Source organism: Polistes fuscatus, unplaced genomic scaffold (genome assembly GCF_010416935.1).
Source record: "Polistes fuscatus isolate 324 unplaced genomic scaffold, CU_Pfus_HIC Scaffold1, whole genome shotgun sequence".
NCBI classification, from domain to species: Eukaryota; Metazoa; Arthropoda; class Insecta; order Hymenoptera; family Vespidae; genus Polistes; species Polistes fuscatus.
This window is the reverse complement of record NW_025112997.1, coordinates 12054527-12070837: the sequence shown is the minus strand read 5'-3', so window position 1 is coordinate 12070837 and position 16311 is coordinate 12054527. Positions and strand designations below refer to the sequence as shown.

The following is a 16311-nucleotide window of genomic DNA, read 5'->3' as shown; positions in this document are numbered from 1 at the left end:
ATCGGAAATTTTGATTTAAATCGTCTCGATCTTGTAATTTATCGAGATAAATTAAACGCGTTCCAACACGACGACGCATTTCAAAGAGACGCGAGTACTTTAAATGAAGTTTATGATTGAGAATGTGATTTATAAATCGGTCGACATTTTAATATCCGACGGGAGAAAATATTCAATAATGATATTGATTGTTTCTAAGTAAGTAATCCGTTAATAATAGTAATTATTTCTTTTCTCGCGTAATAAAGAAAATACAACAAATGTAGAAAAATGATACCGCTAATTTCTGAATAAGTATAATAGATTCTCGTATAACGTGATTAATTTCTATAACGATACAAAATTTGATGTTTTAAAAGATAATTTACAAACGATTAAACGTATTAAACGTAACGTATTGTGAATATTTGTATTTTCCATAAACTATTATTGATGTCCAAAATCCAAAAATTTCCTGCATTATATTATTTGATTAAATAACGCGTTGTATTAGAACTCGCGTTATGAGAGAAATTCTAACGTAATTTATTCCTACGATCGAACAACTATTTCTATTCTCGAAATAAAACGAAGATGATATTTTTCATAAAACGAAACAATGCAGAAAAAAAGTAACGTTACTTGTTCCTAAATAAATAATTAGTTCCTACAGTCGAATAATTATTTCCTTTTCTGGTAAGAAGTTTAATGCAGAAGATTCGTTATGCTTCAAATTTTGCTGTTATACTGTTGGTGCTGATACTGGTGCTGATACTGGTGCTGGTTTTGGATTTCTTAAAATCCAAAGATTTCTAGCATTATATTATTTGATTAAATAACGCGTTCTATGAGAAAACGCGTGTTACACTTAAATACTAATTGCCGATAATCTCTTCGATGCATTATATAGAAATAAATCTAATGTAATTTATTCCTACGATCGAATAATTATTTCTATTCTCGAGATAAAGCGAAGATGATATTTTTCATAAAACGAAACAATGTAGAAAAAAAGTAACATTACTTTTTCCTAAATAAATAATTAGTTCCTACAGTCGAATAATTATTTCCTTTTCTGGTAAGAAGTTTAATGCGGAAGATTCGTTATGCTTCAAATTTTGCTGTTATACTGTTGGTGCTAGTGCTAGTGCTAGTGCTAGTACTGGTCTGGTACTGGTGCTGGTGCATGGTGCTGCTGCTGCCGTCGTCACCACCACCACCACCACCACCACCGCTTCCTCTGCTACCGCTGCTGCACGAGTGTTTGCAGTCCACTCGAAACCAGTCCCGAACGAGCTCACGTGAGACAGAGAGAAGAGATAAAGAACGTATGAATAGAGACAGAGAAACGTTCTGCCACCAACGAGGCGAGAGCCCAGGAACGTAGCTTAATTTGTCTAACGAGGGGCCCGGCACCTGTCATCCCAACGATGAGAAGATGGACGGATGGACGAGACCCTTCTTCTTCTTTCTTTCTTTCTTTCTTTCTTTCTTTCTTTCTTTCTTTCTTTCTTCCTTCTTCTTTCCACTTTTCTCTTTCCACTTTTTCTTTCTCTTTTCATCACCTTTCAACCACCCTCTCCTCCACCCCATGCTACTAAAGAGAAAGAGAGGGACGTACCTATACACACTTTTACATGCTTGCTTGCTTGCTTACACGAAGCTCGTTGTCTTGACGATTCGTACACAATTGATAAAAATACTTCGAAGAAAATTTATGACGTCCTATTTTCAAGGATATTCGTTCATATAAGATATATATGTATACTAACATTTATTTTTAAGTCAAATATTGTAAGAAGAAATTTCATTGATAAGAAGAAATAAGACGTAAAGCTAAAACATTGATGGATAGGTTTACATTCAGTTTGATTTAATTAAAGTTCAATTTGTTCCCTTAACAACGACTGTCGTACATATGTACATTGCATAAAGATACTTGGGAAAAAGTTTACGACATATTATTTCTAAGATATTCATATAAAATATTTTTATGCAGGGGCCCCGTATTTGGAAAGGTTTAATTTAATAATTACAATACGTGATGTGTGTTGTCAGAATGCTCTTTCTCTCTGACCACAATTTTTTACTTTAAGGGATTATAGTAAATTAGTATTTTGTCGTTAACCGTAGACCTTGATGTTTACCCAACCTATATCCTATATGGAATTTTTTTTTCTTGCGGAGTCATCTAAAAAACCCTCATTTATGACACACTGTTCGAATCAAAAGAAAACCTAATAGCAAAGATTATAATTTCCTATAACATCGTTAGACATGTCAGAAAATATTTGAACGAGTTTAACATTATAATATTTGTATTGAGATTTATGAAAGATAGTTTGAATTACTATAAACCTCAGTATAACCTGGTTAATATGATACGCTTTGTTTGAATTCGTGTAATATGAAAACTTTTCTCGTATAACACGACGTTCGTTCGTTCTTTTTTTTTATTTTCCTCAAGGTAATTTATAATTAATTCATGAATTAAATATAAGTATTGAGAGGGAGAGAGAGAGAGAGAGAGAGAGAGAGAGAAAAAAGAAGAAATAATTACGAAACAGTAGGAAACATCGGTATCGATGATAACAACAATATAACAATTTAATAACAATTTATCACATTGAATGCCACTTCTTGGTCTAACGACGAACAAGTACCGACTTTTAAATACATTATTGCAAAATAACTGTTGATCTAAGTTTTTACCGATAATAATTTGTATTTTATTAAAAGTTAAATAAATACAGAAAGAAATAAACGACGGACAAATACAAAAAAAAAAAATAAACAAAAAATCAATGCGCAAAACATGCTTACATAAAGTAGAAAAAAAAAATAAATCTTGCAATAAAGCGAGGTTGGAACTCAATGTATTAATTTTGAAATTTGAATAATTCTTCCATTTTATTATATGACGCGTCTGTACAAGAAAAATCGCGTTATATTAAAACAATATTCGCGAAATTTTTTAACGCGTTACAAGAAATTAATGTTTCGAACCCCTCTCCCCTCCCCGTTATACGAGGGTTCTATTTCTATAACGAGAAATCGAACGATTAGTATGCACATATAATAATATTTCATAATTTTCAAACAACACAATTCCATAAAAAAATCATATTAAAATTCATTCATAATCGTCCCTTAAAAACATTTGTAAGATGATCCCTGAATAATCCTGTTTTTTTAAGTACCGACCACAAATTTCGATGAAATTCGGTCGAGAATAAAAAGAAGGAAGAAGATGAAGAAGATGAAGAAGATGAAGATTAAGAAAAAGATACAAAACCGACAAATTTGTGGAAAGATGAATTACGAGAGAAGTTTGGTCTTGACACTGTGACATTTCGAAGAGGCGTGACCTGTAGGACACGCGCGCGCGTGCCTATATATATATATATGGTGGACTCTAACGTAAAAACAAAACGTTAGGCCGGTTGCGGGCAAGCGTGCGTGATTGATTTACCGAGGGATGTAAATGCCAGATACAGTGCCGCGTGCCGGCCACCCTTCTTCAGAGGGAGGGGGAGGGGGAAGAGAAGAAAGTGACCAAAGATATGATACCGTGATAACTATTATTTTTCTCTGCAAAAATAATAATTACTTTTGTATTATTTAAATCGTCCAACAAAATATAAAAAAATACTAAATCGACATCGTGAAAATAATTTAAATAATATATTTGATCTGTTGAAATATTTTTTTTTAAAACGTTTTTACATTTAAATTATTTACGATCGATCGACCGATCGATCGATCTTTTTTTTTTCTTCTTCTATAACAATTGGCCCAAAAAAGAAAAGTAAAAATTATTTTATTATTGAAAAATAATATAAATTTTGTATAAATTTTTTGTTAATGTATAAAATATGTCTTTAAGCATGTCTAACCGTATGACAAAGATATAACGTGTATGCTGCAATTTTCTTTTTCTTTTTCTTTTTTCATTACATTTAATTGAGAAAAAAAATTATAATGAAAAAGAAGTGAAAATTTCATTAAGATTGTCGACATTGCATGTATTAGTTGAGATAAAATCTGAAAAAAATAAAAAAAAGGCAAAGAATGAAATTTCAAATAAACTAATATTTCTATAAATACCTTTCAAATCGATCATGCTGACTAATTGATATTATAGATCCTACTGTGTGTTAAAGAGACCAATAATTAATATATATTAAAAATAAACAGATTTCTAAGACATAAAAGATATTAAATTACAGACAGATCAAATAAATATTTAAATACATTAAGTATATATATATATATATATTGAGATAATATCGTAGATGTAAAAACAAAAGAAAAAGAACTACTTTGAAAGAAAAAAAAAATAGAAGTCTTGAAAGAGGTGTAATACTATTTCGATGGAATTTGTAGAAGTATTTCGATAACGATAACGACGAGAAGAGAAAAGATGAGAGAGACTGGTGAATGACGATGACGAGTTTGTCCGCATTTGTTTCCCTTTTGCCAACGGCGGATAGGACTTGTGCAATTGAACGCAATCGTCGACGACGACAACGACGACAACGACGACAACGACGACAACGACGACAACGACAACGATCGTGACGCAGAAGGGTATTAGGGTGAAAGAGAGGTACATCCGCTAATTGGATAATTACAGAGTGCACCGCGTTTGTTTTATAATTGGGCGAAAGTCGGGGGGCAACCGTTGCTTGACTCGACGTGCCAAACAACGAAACGGCCGGAGTCACGCTCTACGTGACGAACTACCCTTTGAGCTAATCCGGAACGAGAACCCCTCGGCCTTGCAACATCCCTTTTTCCCTCCTCCCAGCCTGTTCTCCAAATGGATGAAACGCGCGCGCGCGCACGCGCTTTCCCCCAAACTAAACTCGACTTGAAAGTATCTTCTTCTTCTTCTTCTTTCAATATCTTCATCATTCATCGACTCATTTCTTTTTACTATTCAAAAAAAAAAGAACAAATAAATTTTCTGAAAATGTGGATCATCGTTTAAACGGTAAAGGTTTATACGTCTCCTTAAAACTCCCACCCACCCTTGTCAAACGTTAGAAAGAAAGGGGGTAGGGGCCAAAACGTAAAACAATAAAAGAGGGCAGAGATGATCGTAGGTAGTACCAACGACAGCTACAAGAAGAGAGGGGAAAAAAACAATGAGGGTTCCTTCCTACTACCCAGCCAGTAGACAAACACACACGTGGCTCATCTATAACGACTCGACGTTTATAAAGTACTATTTTCATTCTACTCCGATAATCTCGGCACATTGTTAAACCGAATAATACTCGACGCGACGAGTATCAACGCACTCTCGGACTTCCGTGACACACGCACGCACACATACCCACCCACACCCACACCCACACCCATGCGTTAATGATTATCAAGCAATAAAATCAAACTTACCGTATTGCTGCTGTTGCTGTTGTTGCTGCTGCTGGTGGTGCTGGTGCTGGTGCTGATGCTGGTGCCGATGTTGTTGATACGCATTTACAGGTGGTGGTACGTGTCCATACATCGGAAGTGCTCTATTAAAACCTCCGTGATGACTGTAGAAAAAAAAGAATAGAAAATAAACATATTTTATATAATCGAACGATAAATCGACGAAAGAATGAAATAATCAATATTTGCAATAGGAGGAACTTACTCAAGCATACGATGACCAGCGTCACTTAAGGATGCCACACGTGTCGATGGAGTAAAACCAATTTGTGGTCTCCATTGATTACCGTTGTTACGATTCATTTGATCAAAGTCTTGAGGTTTCAAAACTTTCGGCGGCTCTACAACACCTTTCAATCTTTTTGTAGAGAAAATAAAACTACTTTTGTACTTTGGATCTCGGAAACGTACACTGCAGAAAAATAAATAACGTTATGAAAAACAAAGATTATAATTTTAATAGATAAATAGAATAATTATAGAAATAAAATATAATTATAAAAAAAAAAAACTACATTTTGAAGGAAACTTACCAATATACTTTATTATTTCTCACTGGTAATCCATTGATCGGGGAAAGTAAGGTAGCTCCGTCTCCAATACAATCTTCTGCTAACAATACTCTACCTCTCATACCATCTATATATACTGGATGTTCAACGTCAAATCCTGCTTTATTCATATATAGATTTTTTACAAAATTATATCCACTGTTTCCCATACCAACATACAGTCGATCGTCTCCACGTATGTTTCGTTTCTCTGAGAAAAAAAAAAGAAACAACAAATTTTTATCGTAAAAAGTAGGTATATCTTTCATGGTATACTATTTTTCTACAAATATGTAATTATTTACTTTCTGCTTCTGTTAAACTGTCATAATAAGGCTCTAAAGCCTTGAACAGTCTTTTTTCATCTACGAATGGAAGTAAAGCTACTCCTTGCCAAGCAAATTTCTTTCCATTGAGATCAATCTTGAAATCTTCTGGATAAAAATCTATGATCGGAGATCTCTGAAATTGATAAATTTTTATATATAGAGAAGTTTCGAAAATTTATCTATCATAGACTCATATACGTGTAACGCTTAATACTTACTGGATCGTTCATTAATCTTGCCCATGGTTGTGGTACGTGTTTACTACTAGCTGCTGGAAATACACCCATCAACTGTTCTAAAGGACGACACTGTAAACGATACGACAATATATAAATTTCTATCTATATAGAAACATAATTCGAAAAAAGGGGTATACACTTACTGGCATAGTATCTTTTTCAAATTCTGTAGAAAGTCCACCAATGTTAATAAAATCACTAGCAAAAGGTGCATAATGATATGGAAAATACCATTTCCAAGAGGCGCAACCTTGATAATAATAACGTAAAACCCAACATAAGCCGCGTACATACTGTAAGGCTACGTTGTTTCTGTAAAATAATACATATAATATTACATTACCGTTTATTTGTGTGTATATGTGTGTGTGTGTGTGTGTCATTTGATACTATTACCATTAAAATTATTTACTATCAATAAAATTATTTGATTACCTAAATGCAAGATTGTCGGAACATACATCAAACTTTGACTCGTAATAACGATCCTTAAAACCATCTTCCCAAAGTCTAACTTCATCGTGTACTACTTCTTCTTCGTCCGTATCATCTGTTAATACTTCATCGTTTTTGCGTTTATTTGTCTCAGTCTTACCCTATTAAAAAATACATTTAAAAAATATGATAAATGTAAGCAATATGAGCTGTTTTAACAGACTAAAGCAATTAACTTCATTTTTTTAAGTTTTGTTAAATTTTACTATCAAAGCATTTGATCAATATTTAACTTTTCATATTTAAAATAATTTCCTTTTATAGAGAGCTTAAAAACATTAAATAACAAAATTTTATATGACTGTTTAACAATAAATAATATGACAATGTATTTAACCTCATTACTTTTTTTTTCCTTTTTTGTTTTATGGAGTTAATCGATTTGACAAATAAATGATTCATATAAATTTATCAAAAGCGTGTAAAAATAAATATATACCTCAGGACGAAGCATAATCTCAAGCACTGTTTGTGCAACTGGATTTAACGATACATGTTCCATTGAACTGGTACTATAATTCTGATTTTGCATCCGCATTTGATAAGCTTCATGACGTGCATTTTCAACTGGTTTCACGGTTTGACCTAGCGGCTAAAATAATCATAATACAAAATATTTACAATTTTATGTTAAAAAAAAAGACAAAGAGATAAACATAAGACTCACCAAAGGTGCGAATTGTCCTGTAGGAATCCATTTTGGTTTATAATTGCTAATTGCTTTTAATCTTTTTTTCTTATCTTTTTCACGTTGCTTAAAAGCTAATTCATTTTGTTGTCTTTTCTTAAAAATTTCATCCTCTGCTTCACCAAGCTCAGACATAATCATCTGCACTCTATCCAAATTAACGTCACCACTATCCGTTATGAATCCCTGTAATTTTTAATAATTACTCTCAAATACTGCTTTTTAAATATCTTAGAATTAAGTATGCAAATTACACATATTTTTATATTTATGTAAACAAATCATTATCACAATTGTTTTCTCAAAGTTATTTATAGAGATTTTTTTAATTAATAACAACATTAAACATTTATATATAATACAAATTTAATAGATAGTTATAAACTAATACTACATACCCCTTCTCTATTAACTTAATTTTTAATATATATATTTAGAATAATAAAAAAAAAATATATATTATACTTACTCCTGTTTTATACACAGCTTTTTTGTACAAATTTACAAGTCTATCAATAGCTCCTTCTCTAATTTCTAATGACGGAAGATGAGGTAAAAAATCATTTCCTACAAAAAAACACATAAAAACCCAATCGTCTATAGCACGTTCAAAATCATATTTAAATGGTAAATTGGGCATCTGCAATTCTCTCTCTAAATATTCTCTTAAAACATTTAATCGCACAAATATATATTGGCATTCAGCAGAAAATGCATTCTCTTCTTCTTTTTGATTAGGTTCTGCACCAGTACATTCTTGCATTTCGTGTCCCAATTGACCACATATATCACATGGTTTTGGTTTATTTGGCTTAAATTCTTCACGAATAATAGTAAAATTAGGTTCATGTGTGGCAAGACCTAACATAATTAAGTCAGCGTCAGCACCGCATAAAACATGCTGCGTATTAGGATCATGGTTGGGTTGAGCTGTTGAAAAAATAAATAATTATAAAATAAATCTATCATTTGATTTAATATTTATATGCGATCTTCTAAAAGTATGATCTTACCTCTTTGTTTTCTAATAAAATCCATTATTTTGTGTTCTCCTTCTCCTGGAACATTAGCATCACTCAATATGACCGTTATATTTCTCCAACCAGGATCATTATTCAAACGATCGTGTATGTAATAATGCAAGCATTTTGATAACCTTGCCATGAATGGGGTACCCTATAATATAAAATAAATAAAATTACTTTGTGTTATTACATTGTATATTAATCCACAAACACACACACAAGTATAATAATTTTGACAATTCTTTTACAAACCGGTGTAATGCAATTACTATCGAAGTGCTCTTCCTTTGGTTTTTCTGGTGGTAATATAGCTCCTTTTGAAGCTAATTCAGAACGCACTCTTTCAATTTCATTAAGTTTTTCACTTGTTTCTTTGGATGCACGAAAACGACGTGATCTTTGCTGATTCATTTTAGCCCTCGGTGCCTGCACAATGATAACGCATTAAACATGCTGCACATTAAATTGGTTACAACAAATATTTATGTACAAACTTTCTTTACATGTTAATATTTACAATTGATAATTTAAAATATATATGTTAATACTTACAACTCCATCTATAGCCATATAGAGTAATTTTCTGGGTCTTACAATGCGAAATAAGCGATCGATGCATTCAAAAATAGCCTCCATCATTTCTTCCTCATTCTTTGGAGCAGGTCTATAATAAAATACCAAATATTATTTAAATAAAATAAAAAGAATATTAATCCTTTGCAGTCTGAGTAATTCTCTCTATTTTGTTCCAGCAAGTCTCCGTTAAATTAATCGTTTTTAATCATTATCAAATTGTTTACTATTATTTTAATATTTTAATTCCTAAATAATATAGCATATTTATATATAGATATGCTTTATTAAATATTTACAATTCAAATAAGCAATTAAACGTAAAACTCATTAGAACAAAATGTAAAGTCAAACTATACTTAAAATTACAAAAGGTTATAATATAATATATATATATATATATTATTATTATTATTATTATTATATTATATACTAAATAATATACTAACTGATCTACTGGATGTGTACATGGATGAATGATTCCATTCATATCCAAATATAGATTATCAAATTCCACTCCATTTGGATTAGGATCCGCAGAATTGACAGGAACATGTACTCCATTTGCGTTTATTGACTGTTAATAAAAACATTATATTAATAATTATAACTTTTTAACTAATATTTTATAAGGAAGAAATACACATATATACACATATATACACATACATACACACACACACACACACAAAATAATGAACAACATCTCAATAAATGAACATTGTAACCTACAAAATTTGTCAAAAAACTTCTCACCATTATATTCTTTTTTTAGCAGGTATAACAAATTTCAAGCAACAGATAAATAATAATTATTTAATAAATTATGTTAATATATATTGAAATTATTGTTACAATGAGTTAAATATGAAAAACAATAATATTGTTTAACCTACTTTTTGTTCTATACACTCCACTATTACAGAAGGATATTTTCGGCTTAGCCATCGAAAAAATGCTGGGACACCCATATCGTCATTAATATAGTTTTATAGTAGAATATAACTGTCTAATTTTTATTTCCTATTGCGAATTAGTCTCTACAGAAAAACAATATTAAAACTTGCAATACGCACAACACACAATACATACACTAGTTTACTTGGAGGGATATTACTCTCCAATATAAACGCCACATAAAATTAAACATATACGTTACATATGTTTGTATTGAAAAACTCCAAAAACACACAATAATCCCTAGATACGTTGTGTGCTGTCCCCTAGAGACTTAAGAAAAATTTCTGCAATCTCCCTATGATGTCGCCAGGAATTTGTCTCTAGTCGATTTTTGTACGTGAAAACGTGAAATTATATATAAGAAGGAGAAATAAATATTGTTACTATTATATTAGATAAGGAGTGGAGTTATCTCAAAAGACGTCATCTAACCTTCACCTAGCATAAATAAATTCCACTTTATGTAATGAGTAGAACTGCCACCTACTGACCCATTACTCAAGTATTGTAAAATAGTTGCTTAATAATTTTGATTTGATATCAAAAATTGGCAATACTGATCGCTACGCAGAAATCTTATTTAGCGCCATTTAATGAACGGTTTGTTATAAATAAAATAGAATAGAAAAATATATACAATTGAGATTTGTATAGAATAAAATTGATACACAAATTATTGTTTTTACAAACATTTGCAAGAATTCAAATATATTATGTTTTATCTTCCTATTAAAAAAATATTGAAAGATAATTTCATTATTATTCAATTTGCTATGAAAAAGAGGAATTTATTGATTAATTTTTCTTCAACAAATATGTGAGAATTAAACAATCACGCAACTATCGAATTTTCTAATAATTGTTGTTTACTCTTACGTTTAAGTTTAACACACTTATTTGAATATCCGATTATTATCAACTAATGAATTGTAACTATTATATATGTATAATTTTTTGTAATTACATTAGATAAGAAAGTGTGTAAATAAGTTGATACGAAGTTATCGTGATATATGTATATAACGTATATCGTGACAAACAAAATACGTGTTTTATTTCTGACTTGAATTAAGTAATAACAACTACTTTTGATGTATAAATCGGTAAATATATATAGTTAAAAACTTATTTAATATAAACTAATTCTTCTATATTATTTATTTATTATCATAGTGTTTATAATTATACAATTCAACAAGTAGTAAGCTATAATAAATTGATAATAAAGAATACATTATATAAAATGGAAGATAATAAGAATATATTACGTGGACCTCCATCTGTTATAAAAGATTCAATGCACGACAGTATTGGAGAATTGTTTTTAAATCAATTGCAAGTACACGGAACTAGCGTTGCTCAGGTATATAAATGTTTATTCATCATAAAGTAAAGGATCGTTAAATTATTAAAATTTATAGTTCAAATAAATAAAAAATATTCTTTTTTCTAGATCAATGCACATACAGAAGAGCAACAAACATATATGCAAATTTTAAATGCTAGTAAAAAATTAGCAGTATATTTTAGAAAAATAGGTTTAAAAGTGGAAGACCGTATAGCTATATGTAGTGAAAATAATACAGAATTCTGCATTCCTGTTTGTGCTGCATTATTTACAGGAATTACAGTTTGTCCCTTAAACCCAATGTATGTTGAAAGAGAGTTCTCTCATGCATTGACGATATTGAAGCCCAAATATATTTTTACATCTTCAATAGCATTAAATACTTTGGAAAAAGTTACTAAACAATTACCTTTGCCGCCAAAAATAATTGTCTTAACTAGCTCTAAATGTAATAATTTACCTAATATGAGAGATTTACTAGCAGATATAGATGTCAATGAAGTCAACAATTTTCAAGTCTGCAAAGTTGATATAAATAACAATGTAACAGCAATATTGTGCTCTAGTGGAACTACAGGATTTCCAAAAGGAGTTATGTTGACCAACAAAAATCTGTTAATAGCAATAAAACATTTCTATGATTTTGAAATGAACTCAATGCATAAAAATGCTATAATATTACATCTATTACCATATTTTCATGCATATTCATTTTCTGTGCTACTTGTTGGATTAATCATGGGTACCAAATCCATAATACTTTCACGTTTTGATGAAAAATTATTTTTACACGCAATAGAAAAATACAAAATTGAAACCTTAACTTTGGTTCCACCGCTTATGGTTTTTTTGGCAAAACATCCTATCGTTAGTCGATATGACCTCTCCAGTATAAAAACAATATGGTAAATATAAAAGATACAAATATAAATCTTGCATAGTTACAGAACACCCTATATATATATTTAACATTAAATCTATCACAACAGTTCAAATGACCCCTTTTAAACTTTCTAGTAGAATTTTTTACAAGTTATAGTACTATTTTATGAATCAAGAATTCTTATATAATATTATTTATAGGTGCGGAGCAGCCCCTTTATCAGAAGAAATTCAGAAAGCTGTAGCAAAAAGATTAAATGTTCCTGATATAAAACAAGGTTATGGATTAACAGAAACAACTTTGGCAGTATTACGATCATCGCCTAATTGCAAGTTCGGTAGTGTAGGAGTACTGGCTCCTGATACTTTAGGTAAACATTTATTGAAATTTAGTTTCTTATTTAATAAGACCTAATCAATAATTATTTTTAGCAAAAGTAATATCTATCGATGAGCCTAATTCAGATAAACCATTGGGAGCTAATTGCAAAGGAGAATTGTGTTTCAAAGGAGATCTAATAATGAAAGGTTATTGCAATGACAGTAATTCAACAGACACGATTATCGATAAAGATGGTTGGTTACATACAGGGGATGTAGGATATTACGACGAAAATGGATGTTTTTATATAGTTGATCGATTAAAAGAACTTATCAAATACAAAGGATTCCAAGTACCTCCAGCAGAATTAGAGGCAATTTTATTAAATTGTGCTGGAATCAAAGATGCTGCGGTTATTGGATTACCAAATGAAGAAGCAGGAGAATTGCCATTTGCTTTTGTCGTTAAGCAAGAACGAAGTAGAATAACAGAAGATGAAATAATTCAATATGTTAATGGTAATATTAATAATATGACTTAACCGTTTGAGTGCCAAGCGGCGCGATTACACTTTTTCTGTTCAAAATCTAAAAGTGCTAATGTATAAGGCTGTGAAGTCAAAAGTAATTGCATGTTAGGTGAATTTTCTTCTAATATAACAGAACATTATGAGGTTGCTTTGCATTTTTCAATCAAATTTTCGCATACACCCATGACGTTCAAACGGTTAACCACATAAAGAATAATTGTTCTATTTAAATAACTTAAATAATAATATATATCATTATCTGTTTTAGAAAAAGTATCAAATCATAAAAAACTTAGAGGAGGTGTTAAATTTGTTAAAGATATTCCAAAAACTCCATCTGGAAAAATATTACGCCGAGAATTACGTGATATGATAAAGTCTAAATTATAAAAGACCAAATTTTTTTGACAAAGGGAATACTCTGTCAATAATACTTTTCAAAATCTACAATTTTTATTAAATATGGTAATAGTACTACCATACATTTTTATATCAAATTATGTAATATTGACATTATTGTAAGACAATTGTTCTAGTCGCATAAATACGAATTGTGTAAGTATAGATTCGATCTTTTTTTTTACCAATATTAATCATATTATTATCTATTCCAATTAATCATTATTACTTCCATTTTATATACTTTTAATCAATTTTTCAACTAATTACTATAGAGTAATAAACACTGCTAATATAAAAGAAAATGAATTACTTCTTACAAATTTTTAACCGCTAAAATTTGATATAATAGTTGATGAAGCATGATTCATTCATAGATTTATTGTTTTGTAATTATGATATACCTACATCATAAATAACTTTTTTAATATAGAAAAGAAATATACAAATTATTAATTAATATATAATAAATAAATCACTAATTCATTGCGGAATGTGTGTAATAAAAAGTATAACCATAAAAAGAACTACTTGCGTTTTTCTAAATATTCTTTGACCTCTTCTGGTATTTGATTTAAATACCACTGATGTTTTTCGGCAGGAGCAGTAGCTACAACACCTCTTAAATTTGGACGTATTGTTTCAGGATGATACGCATATTTTTCTCCATAAAAGTCAGTTAAAGTTCCACCACATGCATGCAACACTGCTTCAGGTGCGCATGTATCCCATTTCTTACAACCTTGACTAGCAAATACATAGGCATGTGCTTTCCCTTCCAAAAGAAGGATTACCTATAAATATGGCAAAAGTTAAAAATCGATTAAAAATGATTAGTATATTTATAATTAAAAAGAAAATTCATTTACAAGACTTCACATTATAGAATAAAGATAACTTACTTTATAACCTGCACCACCCACATGAATAACTTCATCTGGTTTTAAAGCATTTATAGCAGCTTGAACATTTGTATTCGAGTGTGAACTAAAATAACAATCGTAAATATTGTTTCTTTTTATAATTTCTGTTTTCCCATGTAATTAATTTTTTTCAAAATAATTTTACCGTGTGGTTGTAATGAATCTTTTTCCACAAGGAGGTGCACTTTGTTCAAAACCACCATATCCTACTCCATCGATTCCCCATAATGTACGACCTAATTCACCCTTTATTTTATCCTTATAATATGGTTGATGAATCACACCTCCGACTGCTTTCTCTTTAATTGCTACTCCTACCAATACCGTGACATGTTCTACAAGTCCTTGTGTATATTCAGATGTTCCTACAAAAATTATTTAAAATATAACAATGACTTTTAATTTAATACTTATTAATTTTAAATGCGTGTGTGTGTGTGTGTGATTAATAAAAAGATTAATTATTGATAAATATTACCATCTAAAGGATCTACCCAAACACATACATCTTTTGGATCTATGTTCTCAAGATGTGATGGTAATTTCAATTTCAACATATCTTCATCTACATCGGTAACAATCCAATCGGGTGGTATTTCACAATTATTTGGTTCTTCTTCTCCGATAATAGTGATGTTTGGAAATAGTCGACTTAAAGAAGTTATAATACACTTCTGTGCGCATCGATCAGCTTCAGTTTGTAAATCATTTTTACCCTTATCTACAATTTTTAATTTTCCTTGGTCCATAACGTCACGAATTATTTTTCCTGCACGTGCTGCAGCCAATGTAGAAGTAGCCATTATACGTGTTAAAAGAGAAGCACTTTGAGCCATTTTTGAGCAATTATTTAGCCTCTATGAATTTCTTTTTATAAAAATATATTCAATAAGTGTTACACACTTGGAGATGTTAGAGAAATAGCATTCCTTATAATACTGCTTGCTTTCTATTAGAAAAAAAATTAGAGATCTATTAGTCAAGGTTATATTAGGCAACTCATAAGATAAGTAATAAATTTCAGGAGAAGGGATATTCTAATTCTATAACTGATATTAATTTTTATGAATCTTAAAAAATATTTATATACATATATAAATGTCAATTATTTAAATGTCTCATGTGATATTAAAGTTACATACCAGTATTGAAATTTTATTTGTTTAAATAAATTTGTGTATTCCCAATATGATGTACACATTTTTTCCTATAATCTTTTTTCGATAATCGATAAGATATTAGTTTTAATGATTACCAACTCTTGCTTGGAATATCGGAATAAATAGAACATCTTAGAAAATCCTTGACTCATTGTTCATTTTTATTTTGAGGTTAATATTTATTGATTTATATAAATTATATAAATATTTGTATAATTTTGAAAATAAATTCGGATTATAGACGATTAAAATCTTTATTACTAAACATGAAATTAATTAACTTTACAATGCATTAATGCAATAAAACAGAAATCATAATAAGAGTATAACTTTTACAAATAATAACACGATTGATTTTAGATCGTAATAAAGATTTTTAACATATTTATACAAAAGTTAATATTGAATTTCATGATGAAATAGAAAAAACACAATGAATAAGAAAACATTTAAATTAAAAAGAATAA

The 16311-nt window shown here is 29.9% G+C and overlaps 3 protein-coding genes across 3 annotated transcripts in view; 1 reads left to right on the top strand and 2 right to left on the bottom strand.

The window, feature by feature from the left end:
* Window positions 1-10422, bottom strand: part of LOC122522583 (5'-3' exoribonuclease 2 homolog) — a 32495-nt gene extending 22073 nt beyond the window's left edge. Inside the window, exons 1-15 of the mRNA XM_043643784.1 lie at window positions 10218-10422; window positions 9771-9898; window positions 9301-9412; window positions 9001-9174; window positions 8737-8899; window positions 8193-8653; window positions 7703-7909; window positions 7475-7627; window positions 6976-7136; window positions 6684-6852; window positions 6520-6609; window positions 6278-6434; window positions 5955-6183; window positions 5627-5833; window positions 5383-5525 (exon numbers count right to left, since the gene is read on the bottom strand). Coding sequence (XP_043499719.1) covers window positions 5383-5525; window positions 5627-5833; window positions 5955-6183; window positions 6278-6434; window positions 6520-6609; window positions 6684-6852; window positions 6976-7136; window positions 7475-7627; window positions 7703-7909; window positions 8193-8653; window positions 8737-8899; window positions 9001-9174; window positions 9301-9412; window positions 9771-9898; window positions 10218-10292 — 2629 coding nt within the window. The 5' untranslated portion in view covers window positions 10293-10422. The remainder of the gene's footprint in view (window positions 1-5382; window positions 5526-5626; window positions 5834-5954; window positions 6184-6277; window positions 6435-6519; window positions 6610-6683; window positions 6853-6975; window positions 7137-7474; window positions 7628-7702; window positions 7910-8192; window positions 8654-8736; window positions 8900-9000; window positions 9175-9300; window positions 9413-9770; window positions 9899-10217) is intronic.
* Window positions 10423-10760: 338 nt separating this feature from the next.
* Window positions 10761-14288, top strand: LOC122522591 (4-coumarate--CoA ligase 1-like). The gene is made up of 7 exons (XM_043643796.1): window positions 10761-10881; window positions 11251-11384; window positions 11455-11644; window positions 11735-12534; window positions 12713-12882; window positions 12944-13351; window positions 13631-14288. The coding sequence occupies exons 3-7, from the start codon at window positions 11525-11527 to the stop codon at window positions 13750-13752; spliced, it is 1620 nt and encodes a 539-aa protein (XP_043499731.1). The 5' UTR covers window positions 10761-10881; window positions 11251-11384; window positions 11455-11524; the 3' UTR covers window positions 13753-14288.
* On the bottom strand, window positions 14101-16209 carry LOC122522600 (3'(2'),5'-bisphosphate nucleotidase 1). Its single transcript, XM_043643809.1, has 5 exons — window positions 15827-16209; window positions 15163-15633; window positions 14830-15049; window positions 14664-14748; window positions 14101-14555 (listed from the first exon to the last, which is right to left on the bottom strand). The coding sequence occupies exons 2-5, from the start codon at window positions 15518-15520 to the stop codon at window positions 14289-14291; spliced, it is 930 nt and encodes a 309-aa protein (XP_043499744.1). The 5' UTR covers window positions 15521-15633; window positions 15827-16209; the 3' UTR covers window positions 14101-14288.
* Window positions 16210-16311: the final 102 nt, after the last annotated feature.

What these genes read in the sequence shown, in the direction of transcription:
- LOC122522591 (XM_043643796.1), top strand. Translation starts at nt 11,525, where the DNA reads ATGGAAGATAATAAGAATATATTACGTGGACCTCCATCTGTTATAAAA. An exon ending in ACGGAACTAGCGTTGCTCAG is followed by an intron (nt 11,645 to 11,734) that starts GTATATAAATGT and finishes TCTTTTTTCTAG; the next exon opens with ATCAATGCACATACAGAAGA. An exon ending in ACTGGCTCCTGATACTTTAG is followed by an intron (nt 12,883 to 12,943) that starts GTAAACATTTAT and finishes AATTATTTTTAG; the next exon opens with CAAAAGTAATATCTATCGAT.
- LOC122522600 (XM_043643809.1), bottom strand. Translation starts at nt 15,520, where the DNA reads ATGGCTCAAAGTGCTTCTCTTTTAACACGTATAATGGCTACTTCTACA. An exon ending in TTGGGTAGATCCTTTAGATG is followed by an intron (nt 15,050 to 15,162) that starts GTAATATTTATC and finishes TAATTTTTGTAG; the next exon opens with GAACATCTGAATATACACAA. An exon ending in TGGGTGGTGCAGGTTATAAA is followed by an intron (nt 14,556 to 14,663) that starts GTAAGTTATCTT and finishes CCATATTTATAG; the next exon opens with GTAATCCTTCTTTTGGAAGG.